This window comes from Anopheles ziemanni, chromosome 3, assembly GCF_943734765.1.
Source record: "Anopheles ziemanni chromosome 3, idAnoZiCoDA_A2_x.2, whole genome shotgun sequence".
NCBI lineage: Eukaryota > Metazoa > Arthropoda > Insecta > Diptera > Culicidae > Anopheles > Anopheles ziemanni.
The window spans coordinates 65,864,244-65,891,901 of NC_080706.1; the positions used below are offsets into that span (position 1 = coordinate 65,864,244).

The 27,658-nt window shown below is 46.1% G+C and overlaps 1 protein-coding gene across 1 annotated transcript; it reads left to right on the forward strand.

Moving 5' to 3' along the window:
- Window positions 1-4,164: 4,164 nt before the first annotated feature.
- Window positions 4,165-27,658, forward strand: LOC131285291 (uncharacterized). Its single transcript, XM_058314146.1, has 5 exons — window positions 4,165-4,655; window positions 16,025-16,561; window positions 18,477-18,698; window positions 19,415-19,639; window positions 27,466-27,658. The coding sequence occupies exons 1-5, from the start codon at window positions 4,165-4,167 to the stop codon at window positions 27,656-27,658; spliced, it is 1,668 nt and encodes a 555-aa protein (XP_058170129.1).

A 27,658-nucleotide genomic window follows, 5' to 3' on the forward strand; every position in this document is an offset into this window, starting at 1 on the left:
ATGTCCCTTGGGGTTAGCATTTTACACTTACATTAGCATGTGGCCGTTAGATATTTCAGTAAGTTCTCAATTTTTCCAATAGCATGCATTTATCATTCTCAAAATAATCTATACTCTAAATTTTTAGACGACGTGTTCACTACCAAGCACGTGTGTCAGGAACTCCCCCAACGACATAAAACCCGAAGTTGTTTATTTTCGTTGTAGATTCATGGTTTCAAAACAACGTGGCTATAAATGAATCATCGCTAGCAAATTCTACAACAGTACTTAGCTTACAAAACAGGAATAGAATTTAAATTGAGATCGCTAAGAAAGTATCTAAATTGATTGATTGTTTAATTTCTGCACCATTTTGGCGTTAAAAAAAAGAAACAAAACGCTTTCCATTGCGCATTGAAATTCTCAATTCAACTTATCCTACATACGCAATAAGGTAGCAGAAAAAAACCGCGCACCCGCTATCACCTCCGGTGTAATAGATAGGCGCCACAAAACCGGTTGGCCATTACGACTGTGTAATTGTAAACAATAATCATCTGCAGCACGATCGCGGGTGCGCGGGTTGTGGAACTCGTGGCTGCACCACGAGACACCCCCGCCAAGGTCGCACGAGACTTCGCGGGATTGATTGTGTTGTGGCATGAGAAAGGGGAAAACACGATACACGTCAGAATCACGCCACCTTCCTCGGTACGAAGCTGTTAGTGTTGGTTAGTTATAAATACACTCAGCTGGCCACTATGGCAAATTGCCTGCTCCATCCTTTTCGTGGGAAGATACGGTATACACTGGTAAAAGATTCGTCATAACGCTGACAAAACACCCATCATCGCGTTGATTCAACCAAACTGTCATGATTCACCCACCATCCTAAATCGTATGATGTTTGGATATTTTTACAACCCACAGTTTTGTTCGCCAGAGTAAAGATGATTTATCGAATTCGCGGAAGGATCAGATGATACGATCGAACATTATTTTCCGTCGATGTGTACGTTTGAGATATCGGACATTGATTCGTAATTTCCCGTTACGTCAACTACAGGTACGATTCGTTGTAAGCCCATCCATGATGGTGTTTGTGCCGGCGGTAATGTTTTGATCACACGATCGCATGATCGTTTTTAACTACCAATTCAAATAAAATGTGGATAACGATTGAAAGAGCATACAGATACGTCCGGCATCAGATTTGAAAGTTTGTTTGGGTTGCTCATGGCAACGCTTCCGTGAGATCACGCTCCGGGTTTAGTCGCTGACTGCAGATCGTCGGGCAAGGTATGAATGGAACGGAAAATGGATACATCGCTAGGAGAAAAAAACAACCTTACTTCCACGCAAGCCCGCAGTAGGCTGACGAAAGACCACGTCATCGACAGGTTGTTGTGAGTTGGCTATAAAGATACCACCGCGTGAGCGCCACGGTAGGTCAAGTACGAACGAATAGCGAATGGCCGGAGAAGGTAAGACCGAATCGTGACGTCATACATCGTACGATTGGCGATGGTCCGCACACAGGCCCACCGCGCACTCTACCGTCGTCATCATCATCACGCGATCGAGTTTCAGCGTCCGCAATGGCTCTGAAGCAGCAGAAACGAGTACTATAATGGGCAACGTGTCAGCTCCGGACGTGGAGGTCTCCCCATCGGGGGCAAAAGTAAACACAACCGTTTATAATCAAGATACGATACAGGTGTGTACTGTGCAATGTACCCTTCGGTTGACGGTGATAAGCACTGGTGGATACTTATTACACACGAAACGTTGCGCAGGGGTTGCACCATGCGCAATGGAGGCTCGCTATCTGACGATTTTCTCAATGGGACCGGCTAATATCCGCTTGTTCCATACGATTGTGGAAAAAAATTCGGAGGAATGTAGTATGTGATCGTATGATGTAGGTGACTGATAGCATCGTTCCGACAAGCCTTTCACAGTTTTCAGCCTGATAAGACTTAAGTAGAAGGGTTCGGAAACCATCTATGATGGGAACGGGGATAGCGGGACTAGGTACATGCTTCTGAGAATGTAACGTAGTATACACACAGATATTTTAGCGCAAAAAAGATACCACGTATTGCGCATACAAAAATCAGACTTATCACTCCCGCGTGATTAGCAATATGCAGTGGTTTCCTAATTTTTGACGAATAATCGCTTTCGTACTGTCGGGCATAGATCCATTACGAGGCTATATAACGTAACTTTAGCGTGTCGAATAATCAGCCAATCCACCTTTCGGGCTATACCTTAGGCATCGCTACCGCAGGATTGAACTGAATGTTGGGCATCGTATGATTTTTCTGGGTTCTGCTACATGCGCACTGAAAACGAAAAGGAAGGCGGAATGTCGGACGATACCCCCTTCCCGTCCGCCACTCTTCACTGCATCTCTTGCACACTTGCGTTCGAAAAGGTTTCTGACTTAAGTCTCTCTTTTACAGGGTGGCTACGATGTTGTCAAAGTTTATACCTACAAGGAAAAAAAACATATTAATAATATAGCATGACTGTGCGTTCGATGGTAATTAAGTTCAACTAACCGGCAGATCGTCTAATGATTCATTTTTTTGCGACACATTTTAAAGCGTGAATGATTGTTCAGCGGAATTTGTGATAAACTGACGTCGATAGGTTGGATGATGATAATTAAACGGACGTCAACATTATCATGTAATGTGATCTAGTAGGCAATTTGTTTCTTACTACTTCTGTACAAAACGTTAGACAAAACAACTGTAAACAGATCGGTTGATTTTGCAACACGGAACCCTACGTCAAAATGAACTCCGATACGACTTGTCCTTAGACGAAACATTACGTACGACGTGCTACCGAATCCTGCTGAACGTCTTCGCACAAAACGATATCACTTACCGGCTTCCCGGATAGCGCAACACTTTGAAGATTTCCTCCGAACTCTCAAGCAAAGAGTTGAATTCGCTCCATTGGCCACTTGACGCCACCCTGTAAGCGAAGCGACGCAACGTCATCATCGTATCGTCTTTACGCGCAAGGCTTGTATTTTCTCTCCCGCTCGTCTCGAACCGGGTGACTGGGCTGCTTTCGCGGTAGCCGCCCTCTCCGACTATTTGCTTGTTTGGCACATTTGGCGATCGTCGTGGGGATGGCCACCCCTCTCCTTGTCGCCAGTGGCGGTGCGGTTGTGTTTCGCGCCACGCTACGCCACGCCGATCCTGCGCTGCGCTGTGTTGGTGTGATGGCGGTGCGCGTAGCTCAACGGAAAGACCGTTGGCAGAAAATACCCGCTCATATAAAACTGTTGCCTTCGGACCAGTGGCCTGTTATTCGTGATACTGCCGCTCGTTTCTGCGCACGCCACAAGCGCCAATATAGGAGAAACCGAAAACGGGCTGAAGCAACCATCAGCAGGTTACCAAACTGGTGTGCGATCCACCACCGTATCTATTACCGGTGGTCTGATATCGGTTCGAGATCGAGGCTATTCGGAATCGGTTGTTCGCTTTTTTGACCACTTTGGCGAGGCGCGACGGCGTTCAGTCATTCAAACACTGCTTGTTCCGATTGAGCATTTCTTCTGGAAGGATAGAGCTTCCACCATCCAAGCGCAACGTAAGTTACAGGGCTGTATAATCGCTGTATTGTGGTGCGAAAAAGCAGACACAGCGAAAAACGTGTGTGAAACGTCTAGAACTGAAAAGACCGTTGGCTGTTGGGCGTTTTGGGATTCGTGAACACGGTGAAAACATGCACTGCGATCAGTGGGGAAGAGTAGTTCTGCTCAACGGTTTCAATGGGGGGAGGCTAATTTTACGCCCAATTAGCGTGATGCTGGTGTGGTTTGTGGCCGATGTGCGATTCGTACGGGAGAAAATATACAGCATATCAATGCTTGGTTGTACAAGCGGTGTTGAAGGCCATTTTTGTTGTTGTAACCAACGAAGCTGCTAGTTGAGACCTAAAATGAATGAAAAAATGGATCGAATTAAAAAGAATTGTAAAATGCAAATAAGAGTGAAAAATCCCAATCCCAAAGCCAATACTAAACCATGTGTTTCGTGTTTCTTCTCCAGATATCCCGGTGTTCGCGTCAGTGTGCGACGGTGTCCTTGTGCGACGCAAAGTCTGTAGTATATGTGCGTGCGGCCAGGTAACAAAATAAGGCTATCCTTCAGAATGGCACCAGCGCAGGGTCAACAGCAGGATCTGAAGCAGCAGCAGCAGCGGCAACCATCCAGTAATATGTCAAAAGTGAAAGTCCACCGCAAGGGGTGCCGGCAAGAATGGACCCTACTAGGGTCTAGTATTGTGACCGTCCTGTTGATGCTGTCACTGACAGTGACGCTGGCCGTCCGGGGACAGCAGCTACAGGAGGGTAACGGCGCACCGGAAGGCATTGAGTGGCTAACGCATCCGTCTTCCGGTGGTTCCCATCATCCACATCACCATCGCAAACATCCGCAACGACATCACCAGCATCGGGATATTGTTGCTGGTGGGGACGACGAAGGCGACGATGGTGGCGGCGGTGGCGGTATTGGTGGTCTACCGGCGGGGGAAAAAATGGAAAATTTTCTGCTCATCGATTACCTGAACGATGGTGAACGGGAACGTCGCCTCCATTATAATGGTATCATCGGCAAGGAGACAAGCATCGCCGACACTAGGTAAGTTTCCAATATCGATCCGCCGAAAAAGTGCCCTATTCGTCTTGGTGTGCCACTGAAGGCCATCCCTGCCGTGTGATGCATCCGGAGGACACTTTTGATGCATCGGCAGTTGTCGATAATCGTTCGTCCCAAATTGGGTAGAGAATTATAAAGAGTTGGGCTAAGACCAACGTCGTTCACCTGGGCCTTCCGAGCAAAAACTTAGATACTCCGCACTCCTCCTCAACTGTCCATAGTAGGTGGACATTCTCAAGTGGGTTGACTCAGTGGACAACTGTCGTCTCCACCTCTAGCGGAGGGTAATGCAGCAGCTAAAGTACTTAATTGTTGTCATCACAGGACAAAACATTTCCCCCATATTTCACATTCCGGCATAGTGGGACGGTCAGTTCCATGGTCGGTTCCACCCAGGTGGGCCACTCAGAGTGACTTCCGCTAACTCTAAAGTTATAGAGTTTTTTGGCCTTATCCTGCTGCCAGTCTCTCTTTCTGTCTCTCTCAATCGAGCGTAATCGTTGGCCACATTTTCCGGTCGTTAGCGCACTTGAGAAATGGAATGTCCTTCGGATTTCACTCACGAGTTAACGGAGCTGAGTGTGTGTGGTTGCATAGTTGTTTGAGACTTTTTAGGAAATTAGCAAATCTTGTCTAATTGACCGACCGGCATATGATAAGGTGGCGTTCATGCAACAATTATATGTATGAGGGTGAACGGCGACCGGAGGTGCAAATTTGTTTCCCGAACATGAGTGCTAAGTTTGGTCGAGGCGCAGTTTTTCTTCTTCCTGGCAAAGACTATGCCTTTACCAGTCAAATAAGAGGTACTAGATGGTGATATTTTTTTATTACATTTTTCCACTTCTATGAAGATACCTTTGGTAAACCAAAAAAGTGTCCACCGAGGCCTGGAAGAAAGCCAAAAGAAGAAGACTGGAGCGGATGTGGAGAACGACAGAACGAAATCGGATCGTGGATATCGGCATATATTTGAAAGGGTAATCATGACGTCGCTTGTTGCGCGCGTTAAGCTCACCTTTGCCGAAGGGAACCCTAGGAAAGGGGAAACACGCTGGTAGAAGACTCGAAGAAGCGTGCTGGAAATTGGATGCGCTTCGGAATTCGATCCGCGGTGGCGTGAGGGTTTGTCGTTCGATTTCGGGTTTTAATACAAACAATTTCGCAGAAACTGGTTTGGCTTGATAAGTATCACCTGATTAGGAACAAGCCGGTTGGCATACCGTTTTGCGGTTGGGTTCTGATTGGCTCCCGAGTCGCTGGCACGAGCTGTTCTTCGCGAGTATCATCCGATCAATGGTCGTAGCAACGTTGCTCACCTTGACCTCCGGATTGGGGACGTATTCATGGAGCTAGACGATCAACCTAATGAATTCTAGTTCAGCGTAGGTAGTGCGCAGAAGAAATGGATCTGCTATGTCCTAGTGCAAGATCAATCATTGTATTTATTTCAAGGGTAATCAACAAAGTAACCATCTCAAGAGATCGAATGACAGAACCTCACAAATTCGGTCTAAGATCAGCGCGTGCCAAGTGTGGCCAGACATTTTGTCGCAATTAAGTAACAGACGTGTTCGGGCACGAGTACACCCATCGAATCCAAAGATTGTTGTAGAACGATGTTTTATACACTGTAATGAAAACAACTACCACCGAAGGATTGAGGACTTGCACGATCCTAAAAAGTCCAAACGTATACGGTGGCGCCATCTACTGATACGATCTATCAATCTACCAGTCGAGTCCTAGTCACACCGTCATTACAACGGGATCGGAAGATATTTGAATCGGATGGGAATCGGTATCCACATCCGATTTCGGCCGGTACCGGTGCGCGAATGCGAATCTGTTGCCTATTTTTAAACCCAACCATCGGGGGTGACGATAGAAATAGATCATACGATCTTTCCCACGACCGAATGATGGGTGTGGTAGTAAGTACTAGTAGTAACACACTCAGCCAGAGCAGGTCGAAACACGCGGTTCTCGGTTAGTCTTTCAGGCGACAGACGACAATTGCATAATGGGGGTACGGTGATGGCTACGGAAACACGAGCGCGGTGTGGCAAAATTATTACAAAATGTTCGGGCGCTGTCGGGCAAAAATTTTGCAAGTTTGTTGTGCCGCAATACATTCTTCCACCCACCCTGAAGCACTCCCCCGGAAGCAACGGTTTGAGAGACGTGCGTGAGTGGATTCTGCATGTTTGTGTTGCGCACAGAAAAAAGAATATTTGTTTGTTTACACACGAGCGTGTCCCAAGTGCACGGTAGTGCAGCTACAACAGAAGTCGGGGTTGTCGGGCTGTCCCGGCGCTTATGCCGCGTAAAACCAATTGGTTAGCTTTCTCGGCATATCAAGCCAAAAAGACTCTTTAGTCCCGGCCAAATGCTAAAATTAACACCGGGTTGGCGTTTCGCGACAACTTTAAATGTCAATGTTGAAGACGCGCGCGTTGTCGATTCGGTAAAGTGGCGTGATATGCGTTGCGTCTTGTGCAGAAGATTTTAGAGAAATGGGAAGCAAAAGGACCAAACCAACTCCAAGGCATCGGCCATAGCGTTGATTGACAGGCTTTCCCACCGAGAATCGGATGCAAATCATTTGCGTTGACAGACGGAAGCGGTTTGTGGGAACTAAGTCTAGTCGCAGTTTAGAGCGTCCAATTGGGGGAATCAACGAAATATCTATTAATTCAATTTTCCAAAACTGTTTCTTGCGAATTTGGTGAACCAAAGAATCGCTTCGGACAATTCGGGTCCGATCGATTTGCCAGCATTTATGCGTTACAGACAATCTGTCGGTCGAATGGGAGTCACTTCATTTGACCCCCTTTTATTGACGGCAATCGAGCTTTATTCGCGCCATTTGTGCCTTGGGCGGATACCTCCATGGTGTCGTTGAACGATTGGCAACACTAAACGGTTTATGCGTGAGCCAATCTTGGGAAACTTTGACTCTCCCGCCGCCGTTATGATTAGTCCTTCCCAGACCTTGAAACGCGAACCTGATATCGGCGGGGAATTCTTCAGCGAGCGTGATCTGGACGTTCCCAGGGAATCATTTATTAAGACGGTGGTGCGGTGATGTTCCACACTAATTGACCCGTTCGATTGGCCCCGGCAATCACGGTGTCCCATATGGAGCACCTTATTCGCATGTGATGGCTCAATTAATCCGGAAAAGTAGGGAAACTGGAAATGAGAGCCATCATAAAAAATCAGTAAGAAGAATAACTAAAGAATAATATACCTGTAATGACTGGAATAGGAAGATATTAGCATATCAATGAGCATCTCCAGGATTGACCATCATTATTACCCTAGTCAACAATCGCGAAGGAAGTAAGTGTACGAGAACAACATACTTGACCCGGTCCAATGTCAGGTCCGTGTCAAATCTTCTGCAAGTTAGCCGATGATTCCTCATTCTTCAGGTCAGGTAGCAGAAAAGTCCGGTTTGCAGTCGACCGAGTAATGCCGCCTGAAGCAGGGGTTGGTTTTGTTTGCCCCACTGAAGTTCCAACCGCTTTCAAGTGAGTTCAAGAGTTAAGTAAATCTTTACTCTTTGGCGCGTTCACACTCGGGCGATCCTTGGGTTGAAGAGAGGGAAGAAGGACCGTCAAAACAACAACACAGTCTAACAAACGGAGTCGACATGCACATTGTTGTCATCAGTCGCCCGTTTCCTCCAGGGGGCCCACTCGGTCTCACCCTTCAGGCCTTGGGATACCGGTTGGCGGGGAGAAATGTGATGGCTCACTAACGTGAACAGCAATGAACATCACGCGATAAAGATAATGACGGTGATGGTCTTGCTGTTGGTTATTGTGTTGTACGAGGAACCAGATTTTCCTGTCCCGGCCACCAAGCAGGAGTCCTTCTGCGCCGTGGATGGCGGCACCAGAGAGTAGAGGCATAATGAAAACATTAAAAGCAATTTGGTCCAAACGGGTGCAATGGATGCTGTCTTGATCCTGCTACTGGCAGGAGAACCCTCATTACCTTCCGCGCGAGTACTCTGCCAGAGTGCGGCAACTCCTCCCTAGTGGAAAATGAAACAATATTCACACACTTTTCTCCCTCGCCGTTCGCGGAGCGACTTTTAGCGAAATGAGCAGCACGCGCGGGTGTGTGTCAAGGTTTTGCCTTTTTCGCCAACGGTGCACTTTGTATGCGAATATCATGGTAAGTATCTTCGTACACGGCGGGTCGAGGCGCAACATGCAGCGTTTGTTTATGCAGGGCCCGACCGGATCGGAAGTCGGCCCACCCTCACAGTTTTTCCAAAACGAAACGACGGCGAAGGTATCCGTGTGTTTGCAATTTGATACGAAGTGCTTCTCCTTTCCGTTTCCCTTCGTACAGCGTGTGTATCACTTGTTAAGTTGTTTCGAATAGTGTGGGATGGGACGGTTAAGCGAAGGGTACTTTCTATCCCGGATAGGGCTGGGAACTCCGCCCGACCCCTGGCCTGAAATGGGACACAGATTAGTCGGATTTACACTTATTCTAATTCGCAATGATAGTTGTCGCTTGGGAATTGCTACCATCGGCTTTCGAGCATAAAAGGAAGGGAGGGAGCATGCTGTCCTCTGTGATGCGGGAGGACAGTCTGTTGTTTTGTGTTATACGCGCGTATGGCTTACGGTGAGTTTTGGCTATATGCGGGAGCGTCCTGTGCCTTTTGGGAGACGATTGGTGTTGCCGAAAATAATTGGGAAGTTCTTTGAAGGTAGTGGTTACAAATGCATCATAAGAGGGACTTTAATTTCAATTGAAGTAAAGTTTGTAGAGATAGATTTAGAGCTAGAGTTCCTTTAAATGAATCCACGCGAAACTAAGGGAACCGATAGCCGGAAGAAGTAAACATTTTTCGCGTGGTACTCATCCGAGCCAGCAAAAGGAAACGTCACAGACGTCCGTTTCCTTAAGCTTATGGAAAACCCTTACGAAAGGCCACCTTCCACCATGGGAAGGTATTTCCCTGACACTTCGCTGGCTACCGATGGTTGCCGTCTTCGTCGCACAGGAAACGCCGAGAAGAAACTGACACCTGGGTAGAGCGGCGCGCATGTCGGACCACGCGGTTCCATGACGTCACGAAACATCGTACGATGTACGATGAGTTCTTTTTATTTCTTTGCCATTTGCCATGCAAACAAGCCATGAAAAAACGCTTACACGGTATTCCCCTCCCGCCCGAAGCATCAAGACCACCTCATCCACCGTCGTGGCAGCGCGTTGGAATGTAAATAGAAGCTGCCTGGGTAAGCGACCGTGGGGGGGAATGAATGAAAACGTGGCGGTTTCGGGGCATCAACCATTTTCGAATACCTAATTATAGACCCCGGCACGTCGAGGGGTCGAGTTTTTGGCAATCCGTCGAAATAAAAAAAAAGTACGCTTGGGCGGAAAGCGATTTTTTTTGGTGGCGGTCTCTGCCTACCGATGAGATCGGAGAAAAGGCGTATGGCGCTAAGGTGAGTCCCAACTAAAGGAAAGTCCGACGCGGCCTGCATGGCTGCAGTCCGGTTACGCATCGACGGACGAGTTCAAACATTTATGTTTCTTCTTAACCGGGGAAGAGTGTGCTCCCGCCACGTGGGGTTTTAAGGATGTCAAGAAGCCTGGATGGTCTGGTCCCATGGTGGCGCAAAGGCGAGGAAAATGGATGCATTCCCACGCCAATTTTACAGTTCCCCGTTCGGCTGAGTATGAAGTCGAAAGGTAAAATATGTTGAAAAAGAAAAAAAGCAACACCATGGAAAACCTCTTCACCTCTTCGAGCGCGAGGCTCCCTCGCCCGAAACGGAGGACGTCACCGGCGCAACACGATCTCCACGACATGTGTCGTTGCAGATGTGGCAGCGCGCGCGCGGAGTGGCAGTCAAATAAAACCGGAATCGACGAAATATGCAACTCCTGGTGCAGACAGCCGAGCGAGCAGTTGGAAAATTTATTTATGCTCACCGCTGGCGGCGATGGTGGTGGTTATGTTGTGTCTCCTTTTCCACGGAAGGGAATCAGCACGTGACGCGTGAAGAACGATGCATAACAGCGACTAGAAAGAAAGAAAAAAAGCAAAAGAAAACAGAACACGATCAGTTGATCAGATGTTTTGACAAGCGCTTAAACGGCTTGACAATGTCACGTGCGCGTGGGTGTTCAAATTTATAGCAGTCGATTACTTTTCGTCGCCGTCGCGGAAACCCCAACCCCGTGGAAGAGATGTTACAGTGTTAAATAAGGTACCATGAAGGTATTCCAGTTTCCAAAAAAATGTTACAAAGAAACGGCGAAAACACCTCATCTTTTGCTTCCCTCATGTAGTTTATGAGCTCATGGAATGGGGTTAAATGACGTTTAATATTTAACTGGGCATACTTTAAATCATCTGAGCTCAGAAGTAGAGCAGGAGACAACACTGACCTGTTCGGGCCTTTTGGATTTCGAACACACTCCAATCATATCCTGACACCGGCTGTGCATAACGATCCACAGAACTAATGGTACCGTTTGTCGATAAACTCGAAAACATGACGAAAACTTGTCGTAGTTTAAAATATACTTTCTTAAGGTGTCGCAACGATCGTCTGAAGACGTTATATTGTCGTTCTACACGATCCTCCTCGAGCCATTCTACTGGACTCTGTATCGTCTTACGTGTTGAATTGGTGAACATTCAAGAAAAGCATGGAACACATGGAGCACAAAAAGAAATGAAGGTATAAGAAAGTGATCGGCTGCCGACGGACATTTCCTCCAGGCTTCTCGGCTTTCGTAATCCGCCTTACGGATTGGTCGGAGTCATTAAGTCGGACCGTATCCCCTGCCACCCGAACAAACAATTATCCGCGAGGATGATCCAATAAATTTGATCAGTAAATTTTTATGAATTTTCCACCACGTGCTTTGTAGGAACGGTGCCGTTGAGACGATTACTTAATTCACGTCAGATACGTCCTCATGGCCGTACCGTTTTCCTCTAGCAGGTTGGACGACATTGACGATCTTCTTGTGCTTACTTCTTCGCCCCGCTGGTGAACCTTTCTTCTCACCTCGCGTCTTCGGGGGTTTGTCGAACGGTCCAGATACCTATCGCGATCGGTGGATAGAGCATCACATCTCCGAAAAGATTGTCCCGTCTGCTGCAGTCACATCGCCGGCTGCTTCTGTTGTTTGTAAATTCCGTTCCGATAGAAGCAACGATTTCAAGATCGAACCGGCCGCGGCATGCCGTAAAGTTGTGTCTGTCTTCAAACAACATTCTGAGATAAAACAGGAACAAAATAAAATAAAAAAAAAAGAATTCAAACAGTCCCCAGTCAATGAGGTTAGGAACCATTTGTGCCCATTCGATAGAGGAACCATTTGTGCCCACGGTAGTTGGCTGAAACTGAATCTCGCTTTTCACCGAAGAGCGAATCGTTAGGGATGACTGAAGAGCTAAACCAGAAGACAAACAAAGCTGAGACACGGGGTCTTTAAAACCGACAAAAGATCTGTGGGCAGCAGGCGGTGGTATCATTTCACTTTTAATTAATAGTCACGCGACGGTGGACGGATCGCCTTCCGTTAGGGTCTTGGCCCAGGTTGCTCGCCACCGCACGGCTCGTGAATTATGTACAGATTTGTTGGGATTTTGTACACGTTTTTCTTCAGAGGGGGTTTACAGAAGAAATAAGTAAAGCCAGTATTAATCTGAGCTCTACTTCGCTTGGACACACTTGACACCTAAAACACGGTACATTGTGATGATGGCGATGGAATCGACAGGGATTCAACAAGTGATTGTTTAAAATCGATCAGTTACATTCCTAAACAGAAAAGGGTTAATATCTTCTTGGGAAACTGCGTACGCACTAATAATAACCGACACGGTAGTGCAGTAGACAAATAAATACCCTACCAAGAACAGAGCTAAGATTCGCTTTCGTTGGAAGAGATGCAATCCTCCGGCTCCTTAAGTTCTTCAATGCGCGCAAACGGCAACTGGACTGTTTATTTTGATTTCCCTTGGCACTGGAAAAGGGCTAGCAGCAGTTGGGCCAGTTTTTCTAGAACGATTATTATTGATGATTATTGGCGGAAGCAAGCAGGGGCCCGGCGTTCGGGTTCCATTCGCTTCGCTGCCTTTGATGTCTCCTCCACTCAACAGAGGGAACCCGATGGAACTACTTCAAATGATCTTCAGATCTTTTTCGATCGTAAATGCTAATAAACGGTGCGTGCATCTTGGCTGCGATGGATGCGCCTGCATCTAAATGGAGCTTGTTCCCGGGGATTAATGATTGTTTACGACATCGATACTTAAAAATAATACTATCGAGTCATTCAATAATTCTGGATATACTTTTTTATGTAAGTTTGATCTAATGCATTCTATTGCATGTCTAGATAGAGTAGGTTCATGGAGAATTTGGAGAATCAGAACCGAATGGTATAATTCTATAGATCATAAGAACGCAATAAAATCGGAACGATAACATAGGAAGTAAAACCTTTAAATCGGCTTAAGCTTAGATCTAATGGGATTACATTGAAATGTATTAAAATGACGACAAATTGATTCTTAAGCCCCATAAATATATGCGTTCTCTTGGAACGGTACATTTATTTAAAGGTTGCGATACAACCTCGGTTCATATGTGCATGAACCACCGTGAGCTCCGTGAAATTTGAAACTAGACCATCGTAAATTCATTAATGTACTGAGTTTTCAATTCTTTCACATGGCAATGTCGGTATGATCAATCAAAAATTCAGCCAACCTTTTCGAATGGGTTGCTTTTCTAGTTCTCCGAAACTAGAATGTAGTGACAAAAACATTTGCGGTTTTTAGATGGATTAATACCGAATTTTTTTTTCGAAAGAATGAGAAGCGCTCCAGTAACATGAGCCATTTCAACCTTAATTAAATATGAGAAAGGTAGGAAAATAAGAGGAAATAACTAGCGATCAAAGTTTAACGAAGTGAGGAAAAATGCTTTGAAACTATTTTTAGTAGAGCAAGCATAATTTAACTGAATGAAGGATAAAAAAAACCCTATCGCTCAAGACCCTATTACCCTGTTGCATTTTTGATATCCAAGAAAAAAAACGATATACGAACGTGCTCGCGGCGTGTAGACATGCGATCGGAGCGACAAGGTTTTGTTTTTCGTCCACTGGCATAACTTTTTGCTATAGATTGCAATATTTATTCCTTTTTGCCAAACACACCGTTTTCCTTTCCGTACTATTTCCTCCACCGTCTACGACGCCCGTGGTTCAACGAGTTCAAGGTAATTTAATGCGATTGCATGACCGCAATCGAGTGCGTCACATCCTTTTTTTTGTTGGGAATTCGGTTTCGAGTTCATCATCCGAAAAGGAAGAGTTCGCGCCAACCGCAAGACATTGGCCGCTCTCTTGGAAGGGTGATGGTGGTTTGCGAATTTCGGCTCCGATTCAATCTGTCCCATATTGGGCTCCAGCTCCCGGCAGCTTCGGCATCGGTCCTAGGATCGACCATGGTGGTAACGCTGCGAGTCTAAGCATCTAAAATGTAAAAAGGGACAACCTAATCGGCTTTACTTTAAGTTCCCCGACGCTTTGCTCAGTCGGGATCGGTCCAGCCAGCCGGGCATTCGACCCGAAAGGGAACGCACACACCCATTCACACTAGTTCTGAGTGCGGTTTTTTGGAATTCAAATAAACATTTCGTCACTTTAGCATCCTCGTTAGGAACTGGCATGTGACCGCTCCTCTGAGGAAGGGATATAAAATATTCTACCCTTAAATTTGTGTCCCCCGTACCCATTCCGAAGGTGTCGACGATAAAAGCTTTTTTTCTACATTAGGTAACAAGTGACAGATAAATATGGGCCCAGAGTTCTAGAAACATGTGTGAGCAAAGATTTTATTATTTAAAGTAAAACAGGAGTTTCGAAATATGTTAAATTCAGTCACAACGTTGATGCCAAAGATGAAAAGAAAACATTGAATCAAATACTTCCCGGAAAATAATCTTCGTCAACATAAACGCATTATGGTGAAAGCAAGTACTCCTTACAACGAAATTTGGGAGTCAGCAAATAAATCGTGCGAAAAAGGTTATGAACCAATTGATTTTTCCTCGTCTCGACGCACATCAAAAGGTAAAACAAAAAAAAATGTGACCAACCGAGAAACTGCTTGACGAAAATCTCTAACCCTCATCGATTGCGCCACTCGAAGGAAGCCAAGGGGACCGACCAATGGTCACGTTTGGTGTGTGTGTGTGTGTGTTTTCCAACAGCTTTCGTAGTTTCTGTTCCCGCAGCGAAACAGAGTTGTAAAATTGTGCACGATTGGGTCAACTCGATTTACGAGATTTTGTAACCGCCAGCAAACAACCATAGAGTGTTGTGTGATGTTTTTTCGCTGGCCATCAACATGCTCGGATGATTGTAAATTGTGAATGTCCCCGTTGGTGCGCTCTTCTTTGGGGTTTTCGCTTGAGCAAGACGTCGAGTGTAGGACACCGGCGGAAAAGAAGCTATGGAAAAAATGGGAAACTAGGAACTACCTTCACGATCAGAGCCGCGCGCTGGAGGGCGGTCACCATAAAACACGCAAGACCTAGGCTGCTCATCAGCGTAAAGCCCGGCACACGGGAAGCCCTTCCCGAGAATGGCTGTAAATGTTTCCTACCTGGCCCAAGCCACTCAACGCTCACGCTCACCCGAGCTTGCTCTTTAACGAAGGAATTCGTGGGTTTTTAATTGGATTCCGATCACTATGCGCGCTTTGCGGCGGGAAGAAAAAATCACCGAGTGACATAAACGATGCCCTAATGAGGTTGGCACTCCAGCGGGGCGTGCGTGGTCCGATCGGACAGAATTTATGCTGGACATTCGAGAATGAATTGGAAAGCATCTTTCTTCCCCCGACCGCCCTTTGATGGACACGCGCATACAAAACCCACCAACAGCCATCGGCGGAGGATGTTGTGGTTGTTGTAGAATGAATAATATTTTCATTTTCTGAAATGCTGAAATGATCTCAGACTACTACGTAAAATTAGGTCACAAGCAAGAGACCGTGATTTTGGTCCTTATCAAGAAATACGCATGAACTTTGTAGCATTTCTGGCAAGAACTTTCCTGAATCCACATCGCATGAGTTTGGACAGATTAGCGAATTTCCAGTTTGAGTCAGATTATTCTAGTTCCTTCGCGAAGTGATGAGATAAAGCTAGGGTTATCAGCATGAAACACGGCTTATGCAATTGCTTGAAACCATGTCGCAATAAAAATGAACCTGATAGCTCAACTTTGGACTAACGAAACGCCTTTTGTTTACTTCTCTTATCTCTTCCCCCCAGTTCGAATAAAACGCTGAGTCTTTGGCAAATGGCAACACCCAAGTACCTGATGCAAATCATCTACAACAGCGACGGCGATATGATGGACTGCGAGTACGTCCGGCAGCGACCTCTGGTCCTGCAGTTCCGTTCGCGCTTCACCGCCGAGTTCGCCCAGGGGCGGGCCCGAAACTTTACCTCGCCGTACAACTTTCCCGCTGGCGCCGGTCGTCACTCGCTCGTGTCCGATCACGACTTCCAGGAGTACATGGAGCACGGTGTCGTCACGCCCGAAATGGACGAGCTGCAGTACAACGTGTACGAGTTCCCGGCCGGCGTCGCGTCGCCCGCCAGTAACGATGTGTTCGGCATGCGAAATCTCACCTACATTCCACTGCACGACCGGGCAGACATACCGGTGGAGCTGCAGGGGCAGCTGAATTTTCACGAGCTCAAGCAACGGTGCGACGTGCGGCATATGCAGCTGAAGGAGATCGCAACCGGACTGCGCAGTTCCGATCCCGAGCACAAGCGGATAGCGAACGAGAAGCTGCAGAGGTAATTATCCACGGTTGGAGTGATGTTTAGCGGCCCAGTTCGAAGAGATCACCATCCTTATCACCAACCCCCGCACCCCACAAACTAACAAGAGAACCACCAATTTCCATCCTGCACTTCCCTTATGCTCCGTACACGGGACTTCAGTATCATCAAACGGACCACGTTAGCACATGGCTTCCTTTCCTACGAGCATGCACACCTCGTTTTTTTTTCGGACCCAGTCATCATCACCACCACCGCCATCACCGAGCAAAAACAATCTTTGGCAAAACGTAAACAAACGCTAGTGTTCGGGAACTTCCAAAATTTGCCTTGTTTACCTTCACCCGACTGGTTTCGAGCAAAACCATTTTCGGCAGCGCTTGGTCAATGCCATAGTGACCATTGTGAAGGCGAAAAATTTGCATTCCCACCCGTTCAAAGCTAGTTCACAATCCAACACGAACGGTTCGTTTCTTTACCACGCACGCAAGTCACCCGTTTTGGCGCACGAACTCTAACCTCGCGTAACCCCTTACTAACCGGAAGTCGGGCGGCGAAAGGAACACACACCGGTTGCCGGAATGAGACGGATGGATCGTTGCAACAGTCGTTTATGTCGCTCCCGGTCAACCGGAGAATGGACAGAGCACAAACCATTAGCGAACGGAAGGTCGCTCCAATCATGGTAGGGGGGACGAAGCCTAGCCGAGTAAAAAGGAAATGTATGTTACAACACGATCCAACAGGCAACTGTTACATTTCTCCCTCACCGTTTGCAACACAGTTTGCGGGAGGGGGTGCGACTGATTCCGCGAACCGTATCGCGCGATACTCCCCGCTTTTGTTGTTTTGCACCCTCTCCGCTGTTGCGCTCTCCTAGCGCTACGTCATGGGGCCTCATCTTGGCATCGGAATGTGTCGATGACGAGCAGGATATGACGTCGCTACGAACATTGCGTGCGCTGTTGTCAGTGCCATCATTCCCATAAATCACGCCAAAAACAGGGCTGGAAACCGGTCTCGGGACCGATGAGGTGCGGTTTGAATATAGCCTTTCTCTTTCCGCACCGCAACCACCTTCGATTGCCTTCGATTGTATGGAATTCGTTAACCCTGAAGACTAAGGTGATGAAAGATGTCGGAGAATCGTCAGGTGGATTGGGATTTTGGTTTTTTTTTCTTTTTGAAGATAAACTCACCACTGGACTCACCAAGTTCGATTAATCACCGTGATCGTGAAAACATGTCGACTTATGATGGACGCTTCCTTATCGGCAAACGGAATGGGTTGTTTTCCTTCCGGACTAACATTCGTTGGCAATCGTTTGTTGTTTCTACAGTTAGATCTGGAGATTATTTCTGGAATTTGGAAATTGGAAAAAAGTTTTAGAATTAATATGGTTACGGTTAATATTACTTTAGGAAAAGTTATTATTGGATTAACTTATAAACTTGTATTTACATACACAAATCTAATTGAAAACTAAACAGAAAAGCACTAATAATATTTAAACTGCCCTAGTTTTCGGCATGCTTATAATTAGTAATCGATGAAATATTCAAATATTTCAAATACTATAGTTTACTTGCACATTACTAATTAGTACTAACTGTATCCAATTTTACCACGAAATAACATGAATGCCCTAAGTTTGTTTGGTTATTATCTTAGTTAGCTTTCGACATAGCTTCCTAATTTTATAAAAATTGTTCAGTTTTTTTATCAATCATTAGATAAGTTAACCCCCTTACGAACGTTTGGTCAGTTTATTAACTTTCGAATTTTTATTTTCGTTTCTTTCCATATGTTTCTTAAATGATTTGCCTCTCGTTGAATCGCTTATCCGCGTGCGCATTCGCGACCAAACCTAACCACTACCCAACTATCTCCGTAAATCAACTCTCGCGAACCCGCGTTGGCCGCCCACAGGCACAAGCGTGCGATCGCCGACTGGTTCCTGTCGCCGAACACGAAATGGTGCGGCAAGGGACATTCGGCCGCCCACTACCACCAGCTAGGAGGCGCATCCCGCGCGGACATGTGCTGCCGGAAGCACGACCACTGCAAGATCATGATACCGCCCATGGCCACTCAGTGGAATCTGTTCAATTTCCGTCCCTTCACGATCAGCCACTGTAGCTGCGATATGAGGTTAGTCTTGAGTTTCCCCCTTTTTGCAACGGCAACGCGATGCGTTCCGGTAGGCAAGTTTGGATGCGCCACTGGCCTTCCTCCTATCGCCGTCCGGTGATTGCTGCTTCACTTGCTGGAGGTGAGCTTTCACCGGAGGAGGCAAACAAACGAGAGCGAGGGAGCTATAAAGAGAGATATTTGAGGGGTGGTGAAAATTGCCAATAGTTTAGGAAGGGTATAATTTTATACCGACTGCCGACTTCAGTTTAGAGGATCTCCGCCGTGCTGAGTACGCCTCAAAAAGATATGGTTCATCCTCTTCAGTGACGCAGGTAAGCCCCCGTGGTGATGGTCGTGGTGGTGACCGTGATGATAAACAAAGTTGTACTGTAGCACTTTTCTGTTCCCGAAACGTAAGGAGTGACAAACAGTGCATCTGTTGGCCGCAGGATATCTAAGTCCCGACGATGATCTGATCCTGTTTTCTTATATATTTGATCCTTCCTGGTATTCCAACATCTTTTTCTTTCCTCTCCGGCGCCTCTGAGGCGAACGATAAATGACATATTTCCTTATCCAGTGGTCCCATTATCCCTTCCTCCCTTTGACGCAATCAACACGTGATAAACTGTTCGAACTCGGATGGCCCAAATACCGTCGCACACTTCGATCGATAATTAAATTATTTCCTCCCCGCTTTCCAACCCGGAATACAAAACCTCATCATCGAACAGGCAACGGCGCGACCTGTCCGACATGCTGCGCGTTCCCGGTACGAAATGGTGCGGCAAAGGCTGGAGCGCTCGCAACTACGTCGAGATGGGCGGCTACTCGAAGGCGGACCGGTGCTGCCGTCAGCACGATCTCTCCTGCCCGTTCTGGATACTTGGCTTCGAGACGAAGTACAGCCTGTTCAACTGGCGCGTCAACACCCTGATGCACTGCAGCTGCGACGAGAGGTAACGGGGTGAATGCGGGTCATTCCGGTGGTGGGCGGGTAGCGAAAATTGATGTTGGATGGCCGGAGTCAATCCCCCAACGTTGCCCTTGTGGTTGCCCGCCATCGTCCGTGTTATTATATGTAATAACTTCCCAGCCATGCGAATCAATCCTTTGGCTTTATGTTCGAGTGGTGGAGATGAGATGTTCTGCAATGATTTGATTCATGAAGTTTATACAGGAATTTTTGTTTGTAAGGGGAAATTTTACTTACACTAATTTTATGTTAAACATTTTGCGCACGAGAATTGAAACTTTCACTTAGTTAGATAATGTTTACTGTAGACTATTTTTGAGTTATCCTACGAGTGTTTCATGTCTAGGACCGGTCATTGAAAATACCTATAATTTGCGGAGATCGATCGTACAAAAGGATCGGGTTATGGACAAGATACTAGCCCTTCCTACTGTGTACTATAGTGGTGTAAGACCATGAACACGACTTCTGACAAACGACGTTCGGTCAACAATGCCCCCGATGCAACGAACTGCGCCCTCGATGATTGATGACCTTTCTCCGGCGGCAACCGATAATTTGTTACCGGCCCCATTCTGGCAACCACTCAGCTCCTCAGCACGAGGCACAAACTTTTCAGGAACCCAAAACTGCTGCCAGACGACCAAAGAGAAGTCGATCGACCACCGCATGATCGAAATTGATTATAATGAACGATGCTGTCGATAAGTTTTTACAAATCACCACGCAGCGTACCCTTCGGCTTTGGCTTTGAGGAAAAGGAACGCAAGGAACTCCAGAAGGCAAGGGTTGATGTTTTTAAATTGAAACATCACCAAGAGCGATCGATTTGCCGTGACCTCTCCGCGAGGATCATGTTCGATCGATCGCGTATCGGTTTCGATTTCGGAGGGAACCATAACAAGGTGCTGTTAGAAAACCTTTGCAAGTGGTTGGTGAGAATGTTACCTTTCCCACCCAAATGGCTTCCCATTGTTGAGCCGTTGGAAGAAATGGAGTAATGCTCGGATTGATCAGTTAGCTTTGGAGAGCATATCAATCAAACGGCTAGTGTGGAAAGTGGCCGGATGAAAAGTGAACGGTTTTCGTTTTAATATCTTCGATCTAAAATGAGAATAATTTCTAATTGTCACGCTCTAATGGATAGGTTATAGATACGTCTGGTAGATGAGATACGATCTTGAACAACGGTGCATATTAGTTCTACTTTGCTTTGTTTCTTAATGCACACGTCAATTACATAAAACTTGAGAAAAGTGCCTAAAACGGTTTCTGATTTCCTGATAATAATCAAGTTTTAAACATTTCCACCTTATTTGGAGCGAATAAAGAGCCTCCTCAAAATGAAAGCAGTTAACAGAATATTTCTTATGCATAAATGAAGCGATAAAGTTTCATATAATGCGTCATCGCTTCATACGACGTATTTAGCTGAACCAAAAGTTGTATTTGTGAACCATGTGTGGTTCCTTACGGTATCAAATAAGGGGAAAAACATTCTCAGGCAATCAATTTGAGCCGCAAAAGCCTGCTGAGTAAAATCTGATGCTCATTAACGTCGACTTTGGATCAATTAACGTTCGGTTTGCGTACGTGCAGCCGATTGACGTTTGTTCCAATTACTAAGTATGAAGGCGAGCCCCTGTTCCTAAATATGTATTCGCAAAGAGAAAAAAAAAATCTGCTCCTTAAGATAAGCTAGTTTTTGAATATTTTCTCTAGCATACCAATAGAAATGGAAACAGAAATAACTATACAGTTTCCGACAAAGAAAACAAGAGATGAAAAGTGCCTTGTTCAAGTGGCATCGGTACCTAATGGGCAATGTTTCGTCCTTCTTGAAATCAACTGGAAAAAGTACAAAAGAAATCCTTCCCCTCACACGACACGTAAGGAAGGGCCGGCCTGTATTCTTCGATGGCAAATAGGGCAGATACACCCGCAACGGTGGTGGTAACACTAAGAAGGATTGACACAGTTTCCCAGTGCTGCTGCTGCTGTTTACTTTAACCTTGCTGGAAACGAGGTGGCAGAATGTGTTTGATGTTTATCTTCGCCAGCTCACCCCGGTGCCGTTGGTAGAATTAAACACTTTCCCAGAGGTCGAAAATGGACTCCGATACTCGACGTCGATGCCGATTCGATTGACCGTGCCGAGTCTAACTTCACATCAAATAAATCAATGTTGCCAGTTGGTTTCTTTTTTATGAACTTCCCTTTCTTTGTTAAAATCCTTCAGCGAACTGCACTCGGCCATTTCTAGGGCCCTGTTTATTTAGGCTTCCCGACCTTCGGGAAAGCGGCTAGCGGTAGGAAGAGGTCGGAGCGTCGTTCTTTGACCGCTTAATGATCCGTGCCCTTCGTTCACACCCAATCGAACGCAGCGAAGGAAGGCTGAAGAGAAAAAGAGTCGAGTTAAGATATAAAAAAAGGAAAAACATGCGTGTTCTCGGTAACGCACCGTTGCTTAATCTAAAGCCCCACATTCCCTCCTTGCTTTCCCGCCAAACGCTGCCACAACGCTCTTTTGAAGGCGCCATTTGCTACGGGGTGGGAAATTCTTCCCGACTCGTACGGTGGCTCCGATTGGATTCGTTTGTGTACGCAGGAAACCTGTGTAAGCGCGCGGGCTCCAGGACCTGTGGTCTGATAATTGATTGACTAAATAGACCGCGTACCTTTGCCTGGTAGGTGGCAGTTGAAGGCCCCGCGCACAGCGGGGCTATTGTAAAATGACTTCGTTTGTAGCTGACCTAGGCAGACGGCATGGGCTCCTGTCAGCAGCCAAGTTTTGACTGGCGTCAGATAAATGACTGAATTGCCCAGCAATGGCTTCATCTTCATGAGGAAGTTATTAAAATATCATTCACATAACGATACTGAAGGGTTCATAATCATAACAACGATTAGTTGAACTGTTTCCAACCGGAAATTCTGCTCATCTGAAACAACAAAAGACTTCAATGCTGTGAGGAACGGAAACAAACATCTTAAGTTTTATGGAAAACTATGAGATAAAGCTACAAGATGAAGGGCATGCTTGAAGCTAGTTGGAATATAATCTTGTCCACCAACTTCCAATCCCCTTAAGATATTCTTCAACCCTCCAACGAATCTAGGTTACTATTTCAACCAATTTTTCTTGCAACATTCTAGCCAGTGTTCGAACCAAAACACTAGACTGGTAAATTCCCTGGCAAAGAAAAACGAAACCAGAAATAATAAAGCAATTTGGAAACTGGGAAGAAACGGAATGAACGGATTATTAATAACACTCCCATTAATTTTTCGGGCGATATGATATGTGTCCGGCGGGAATCCTTTAAGAAATTAGGAAATGTGATTTGGAGAAAATGTGTTTTTTCGAAGACGCTTTCTTCCTACAAAGCAGAGAATAGATACATGACAACATGGAACTTCAACGAAATAATTGCTTTGCTTGGAGAAAAGTATCGTTGAACGAAGGGGTTTTGAAGAGAAAAAAACAGCATCTGGATAGAAGAGAGCGCATCGCGGGGTGATATCCAATGACCGAAAGAATCCGGAACCGATTTGTTCTAGCCAACAGCCATTCGTCGGACGACAAACGGACGAAAATTAAGCCCTAGTGGTCCCGCGTGGAGGAGATTTTTATCAGCAAGACGTACAAATTGATCGAGAATGGGAATTAATTATCAAGATCGTATCGTCGTGAGTGGTCGTGGAAGAAAGATATCAAGTCTATGTTAAAGGACACCCATGCGTCAGGGCACATCTATCATAACCTCCACTGAATAGTTCAACCCGACGCCCGGACGTCCTTTCGTGTTTGCGTTAGTCTTTGCGAGCGGCCTAGAGAAAAAAAAACATATTGTTTGGAAACGATGAAAAGAACACTGGCGAGAATTCATCCGGTGACGACATTTTGCAACGTGAGGACAAACGGCGTCTTATGCGTAGTTGCCATCGTTATGATTGTCTGCAATTTATGGTTTCGCATAAATACGGCATCACCTTCCTCGGGAACCAGCGGGGACCTAACCCGATGCGGAAATGCTTGGGCGCTCAAGATTCCAGCCCATTCTTCTCCGGCCCGTAAAGTGTGCGCGATTTGTAGGCCTAGAACGTGGCCACTTCTTAGCCATCAGCACACACACACGTGCACACATTCACAGAAGAGGGACAACCATCGACAGGGCGTGCAAGAAAGTGATACCCACTCGAGAAGTGCCTCTCGACGGCGACTTCCGGAACCGGACCATTTCTCCAACTGGGGGTTTGGCATTGGCTTCTTTTCTCCCGTTTCTCTCGCACTTGAGCGGAGAAAGTGTGTGGCGCGATTGGTCATGGAGGTGTTGCTACTGTTTCCGGCCATTTAACAGATTGGCACAAACCCGGTCGGCCGTTTGAAGTTGCAGCGCTCCGTACGGGACGGAGGTAACCCTGCCGCCGTACGGGAAACCGAAGCGAATCGCTCTAGAGGAGGGCTGAAAAGTGGACATCTGTCATTGATTTCCGAAATCGTCGAGCTCGAACCGGGGCGGGGTACGAATTTCCTCCGGCGACGGGTCCTATAACACCCAGGGATGGGACGCAGTTCTTTTCTCGAGTGGCTTCGCGGTTAGGGTTCGGCAAGGGAACCCGAACTTTCGATCGTAGATAAATTTGTCATAATCTATTAGCCGCCACCTTCCGGTGGATGGTTTTGGTTCGGTGTTGGTTGATTGATTGTACACGCTTCGGTTTCGTTGTGGCCTGAATCGACCCCGAGGTTTTGGGAGAAACTGAAACGAAACAAAAACTGGTAAGCCCAACATCATAAAATGCAACAATGATTCAATTTGTTGTGCGTTTTGTACAGGGCTGATTAAAATAATCAATAGTAAAAATCAGCATTATTTCAAAAGACAAAATGAAAACATGTTTAGATCGAAAAAGAAAAGTAACGTTCTGCTTCACTAAACGATGGCACACAACCTGCCGACAATGCCTTCCATTCAAGTGGCAATAAATGTTTACCGATGGAAGATAATTTTACCCCAAATGGTCGACACAAACGGTGTTCTCCCCGATCAATCGTGGCTGCTTGCGAAACCGAGAGTCGTTTGAACGAGTGCAACTGATAAAATAATACATAACGGCAGCATATTGCCGCTCGCTGCATCGTCTTCGCTGGCATGCGATAGGAAGTGAGGTTTCAATTCGCCGCTACCGAGACGAAGTGTTCCTTGAGAATGAACCAACGCGCGATGAGCCAGCCGTTTCTAATGGCCACCAACTTTAAAGACACTTTCAATCACCAGCACGCTTATCCACTCGATTTCAAGTGTAGGGAGCGCTACTAATCATTCGCCACCGCTAAATGGCCGCTTGTCGTTTTTCTCCCCCTGGTGGCGGTTGGGGTTCGGTCACGGGGAGGTCAGGCTCTCGGTCTCTGTGTTCTATTTTTTGTTAATGTAAACGATCTTAATTAAAATCATCAACTTTGGCGCCACTTCTGGGTTGTCTTCCCGTGGCTTCATTCGTCCCGGTTTCCGCTGCAAAGAATTGCATCAACCCTCGGCCGGGTCTTCAGAGAAGCCGGGACAGGACAACAAAACGGGGCGGAAAACAAAAGTAGCAAGCATCTACCTTCATGTTCTGTTTGCTTTTGTTTGGGAAACGTGTTAAAGATGGATACTTCTGCAGGACTGAACTAAAAAGCATCCGTCGTGTCGCTTAAAAGGATGCGGCTCGAAAAGAACTCTGGCAAAACGGGGAAGCCGAATGGATTGACTGTTAAATGCTTGTATCTCATCCTCCGCTCACCCGAAATGCCAGGAGTGGCAGAATGACACCTGAATGAGGGCTAACAAAGAGGTGTGGAACGGTGCATGGTACAAGTTCTAACAAGTATAGCAAAGATGAAAAACCGTCGCACAAACGGTTACGACAACGGCGACATTTTTGTAAGACTCACTTCTGTGCTCCTCTTCGATGGTTTGTCAGAAGTCATCCGCCATTCGGCTGTGCTGCGGGAGACAATAAAACTGTCACCGGCAGGACTTCTTTCGGTAGTCCTCTAAGGAAGGGTATGACTTACCAGTCGAAGGGTGTTTGCGACTTTACGGATTCGTTTCGAGGGCATATATAAATCGTCGTAGGTCAGTAGGATTACACCTGGATGTTTTTTTTTTCACCACCACGAAAGTCTTTCGAAACAGTCCGTTCATCGTTCGTTTTTTGGCGAAGTTCTGAAGGCATTAATTTGGCAGCCAGGGTATCCTAGAATTCCGGGGCTCACAACCTCGACGGCGTGGGTTCGAATCCCAACCGAGACCGGACCCTCCCCTGTACGAGAGGACTGACTATCCACGTACACATAGGGTAAAAAGTCTCGTAAGTCCTTTACGGGCAGGCATGACCAAGAGGTCGTTACGCCAAGAAGAAGAAGATATCCTAGAATTAAAGAAAAAGTAACGAGTTAAATATTTGTTTCATGATATTTTGAGTTGTAAGCCAAAGATAATAAGGCAGAAAACGATCTTTCCTTGAGGCAGCAATCAATTTACACTTTTATGCACATCTATCCGGGGAATATTACATGAAAGAGGAAATTAATTCGACAAATCTTAATGACGGTCGCAGGACACACGCTTAATTGGGACAACGAGGATTCCGCGAATAGTTTTACTGCATAAACATTACACTCATTCTCCCGAAATTATTTGGCTCATTGCATCCGGTCACCGATGCTTCTGTTGGGTTTCGCGGGTTCACTACTTCCGAGAGTTTGCTCGTAATTTTTTCCATTTGGTGCCGTCGACCCACCCCTCGTAAGGACACGTTGGGCCCATTTTGGGTCGATTGGCAGAGTGTGCTAATGGCAGTTTTATGCGTTCGGCAGGCTAGGCCTGGAAATCGTCGATTCATAAAACGGCTGGCCATCCCCGGACGAAACCACCATTGCGCAATGCGTTTTGTCGAACGGTATTGCGAACGGCTGGGATGATTTAGTTGAGAACTTTTATCGCTCCTCCCCTCGCGTGGCCAAGTTTGAGCGCGGTACAGTTTACCGATGCGCACTTAATGGAACAGAATCATTCGGATTCGATTTCTATTTGCACAAAGTGATAGATATTACGAGGTTTTTGAGGCGCAAAAAAAAAGTGCTAGCTCAATTCGAACAGACATGTTAAAAACCACTATTCAATTTGCGGAATCGGTCAATCGACACCTTGCATCCCGTAGATAAAAATCTTCGATAATCCGTTTAAAGAATTAGATTATTGTAGGATTTTCTTCCTATTCCCAGCCAATTCACACAATTGAGGGAAAAAGTACAGGCGCCTTTTGGAATCTTATATAGAAAGATGATAATCTTTATTGCTGTTAGCATTTCCCTTCCTTTTCTTAAGGCAGCTGGAGAGGTTTTAAGCTGCTGGAAACCATGCACTATCGATGCGCTGATGTAGCTAAGATAAGGAATTCCGAATTGATGGCGAAGGAAGAGAAAAGAACCACATTTTCGTGTGACAAGGGATGCATCAAACACGTCATTTCAGAGAGTTTGACGGCAATAAAGAGATCAGCGATGGACCCGGTTGACGTTCCGATAACATAATTCTTTCTATTCGCAGGATAACTGATGTCCTTCTGTATACAATGTTTTTAAGTTATTTAATTTGATTTCTTACTCTTATTTCAGCTTAGACCATTTTTTTCCAATTTTGTACTTTAAAGCTCTCGCTCTCTCAAGCTCTCTCGTTTGTTTGGTTAATTTCTGATATGAGAAGATTATTAAAAGTTTTGAAGCATTTAATTAAGAACTTTTTTTAATTCCGTTTGCAGATTCCGAACCTGCCTCAAGATGGCCGACTCCAGTGATTCCAATCTGGTCGGCAAACTGTTCTTCAACATCGTGCAGATGAAGTGTTTCGTGCTGAAGCCGGAAACGGTGTGCGTGAAAAAGTCCTGGTGGGGCAAGTGCGAAAAGAAAATCCGTCGCAAGCGGGCCCACCTGCGGGACAATCGCAAGTTCTAA

Bases quoted from the DNA above. Each gene is read 5' to 3' on its own strand.
- LOC131285291 (XM_058314146.1), top strand. From the start codon at position 4,165: ATGGCACCAGCGCAGGGTCAACAGCAGGATCTGAAGCAGCAGCAGCAG. The intron at 4,656-16,024 runs GTAAGTTTCCAA...TCTTCCCCCCAG, and splicing joins ACAAGCATCGCCGACACTAG to TTCGAATAAAACGCTGAGTC. The intron at 19,640-27,465 runs GTAACGGGGTGA...TTCCGTTTGCAG, and splicing joins CACTGCAGCTGCGACGAGAG to ATTCCGAACCTGCCTCAAGA.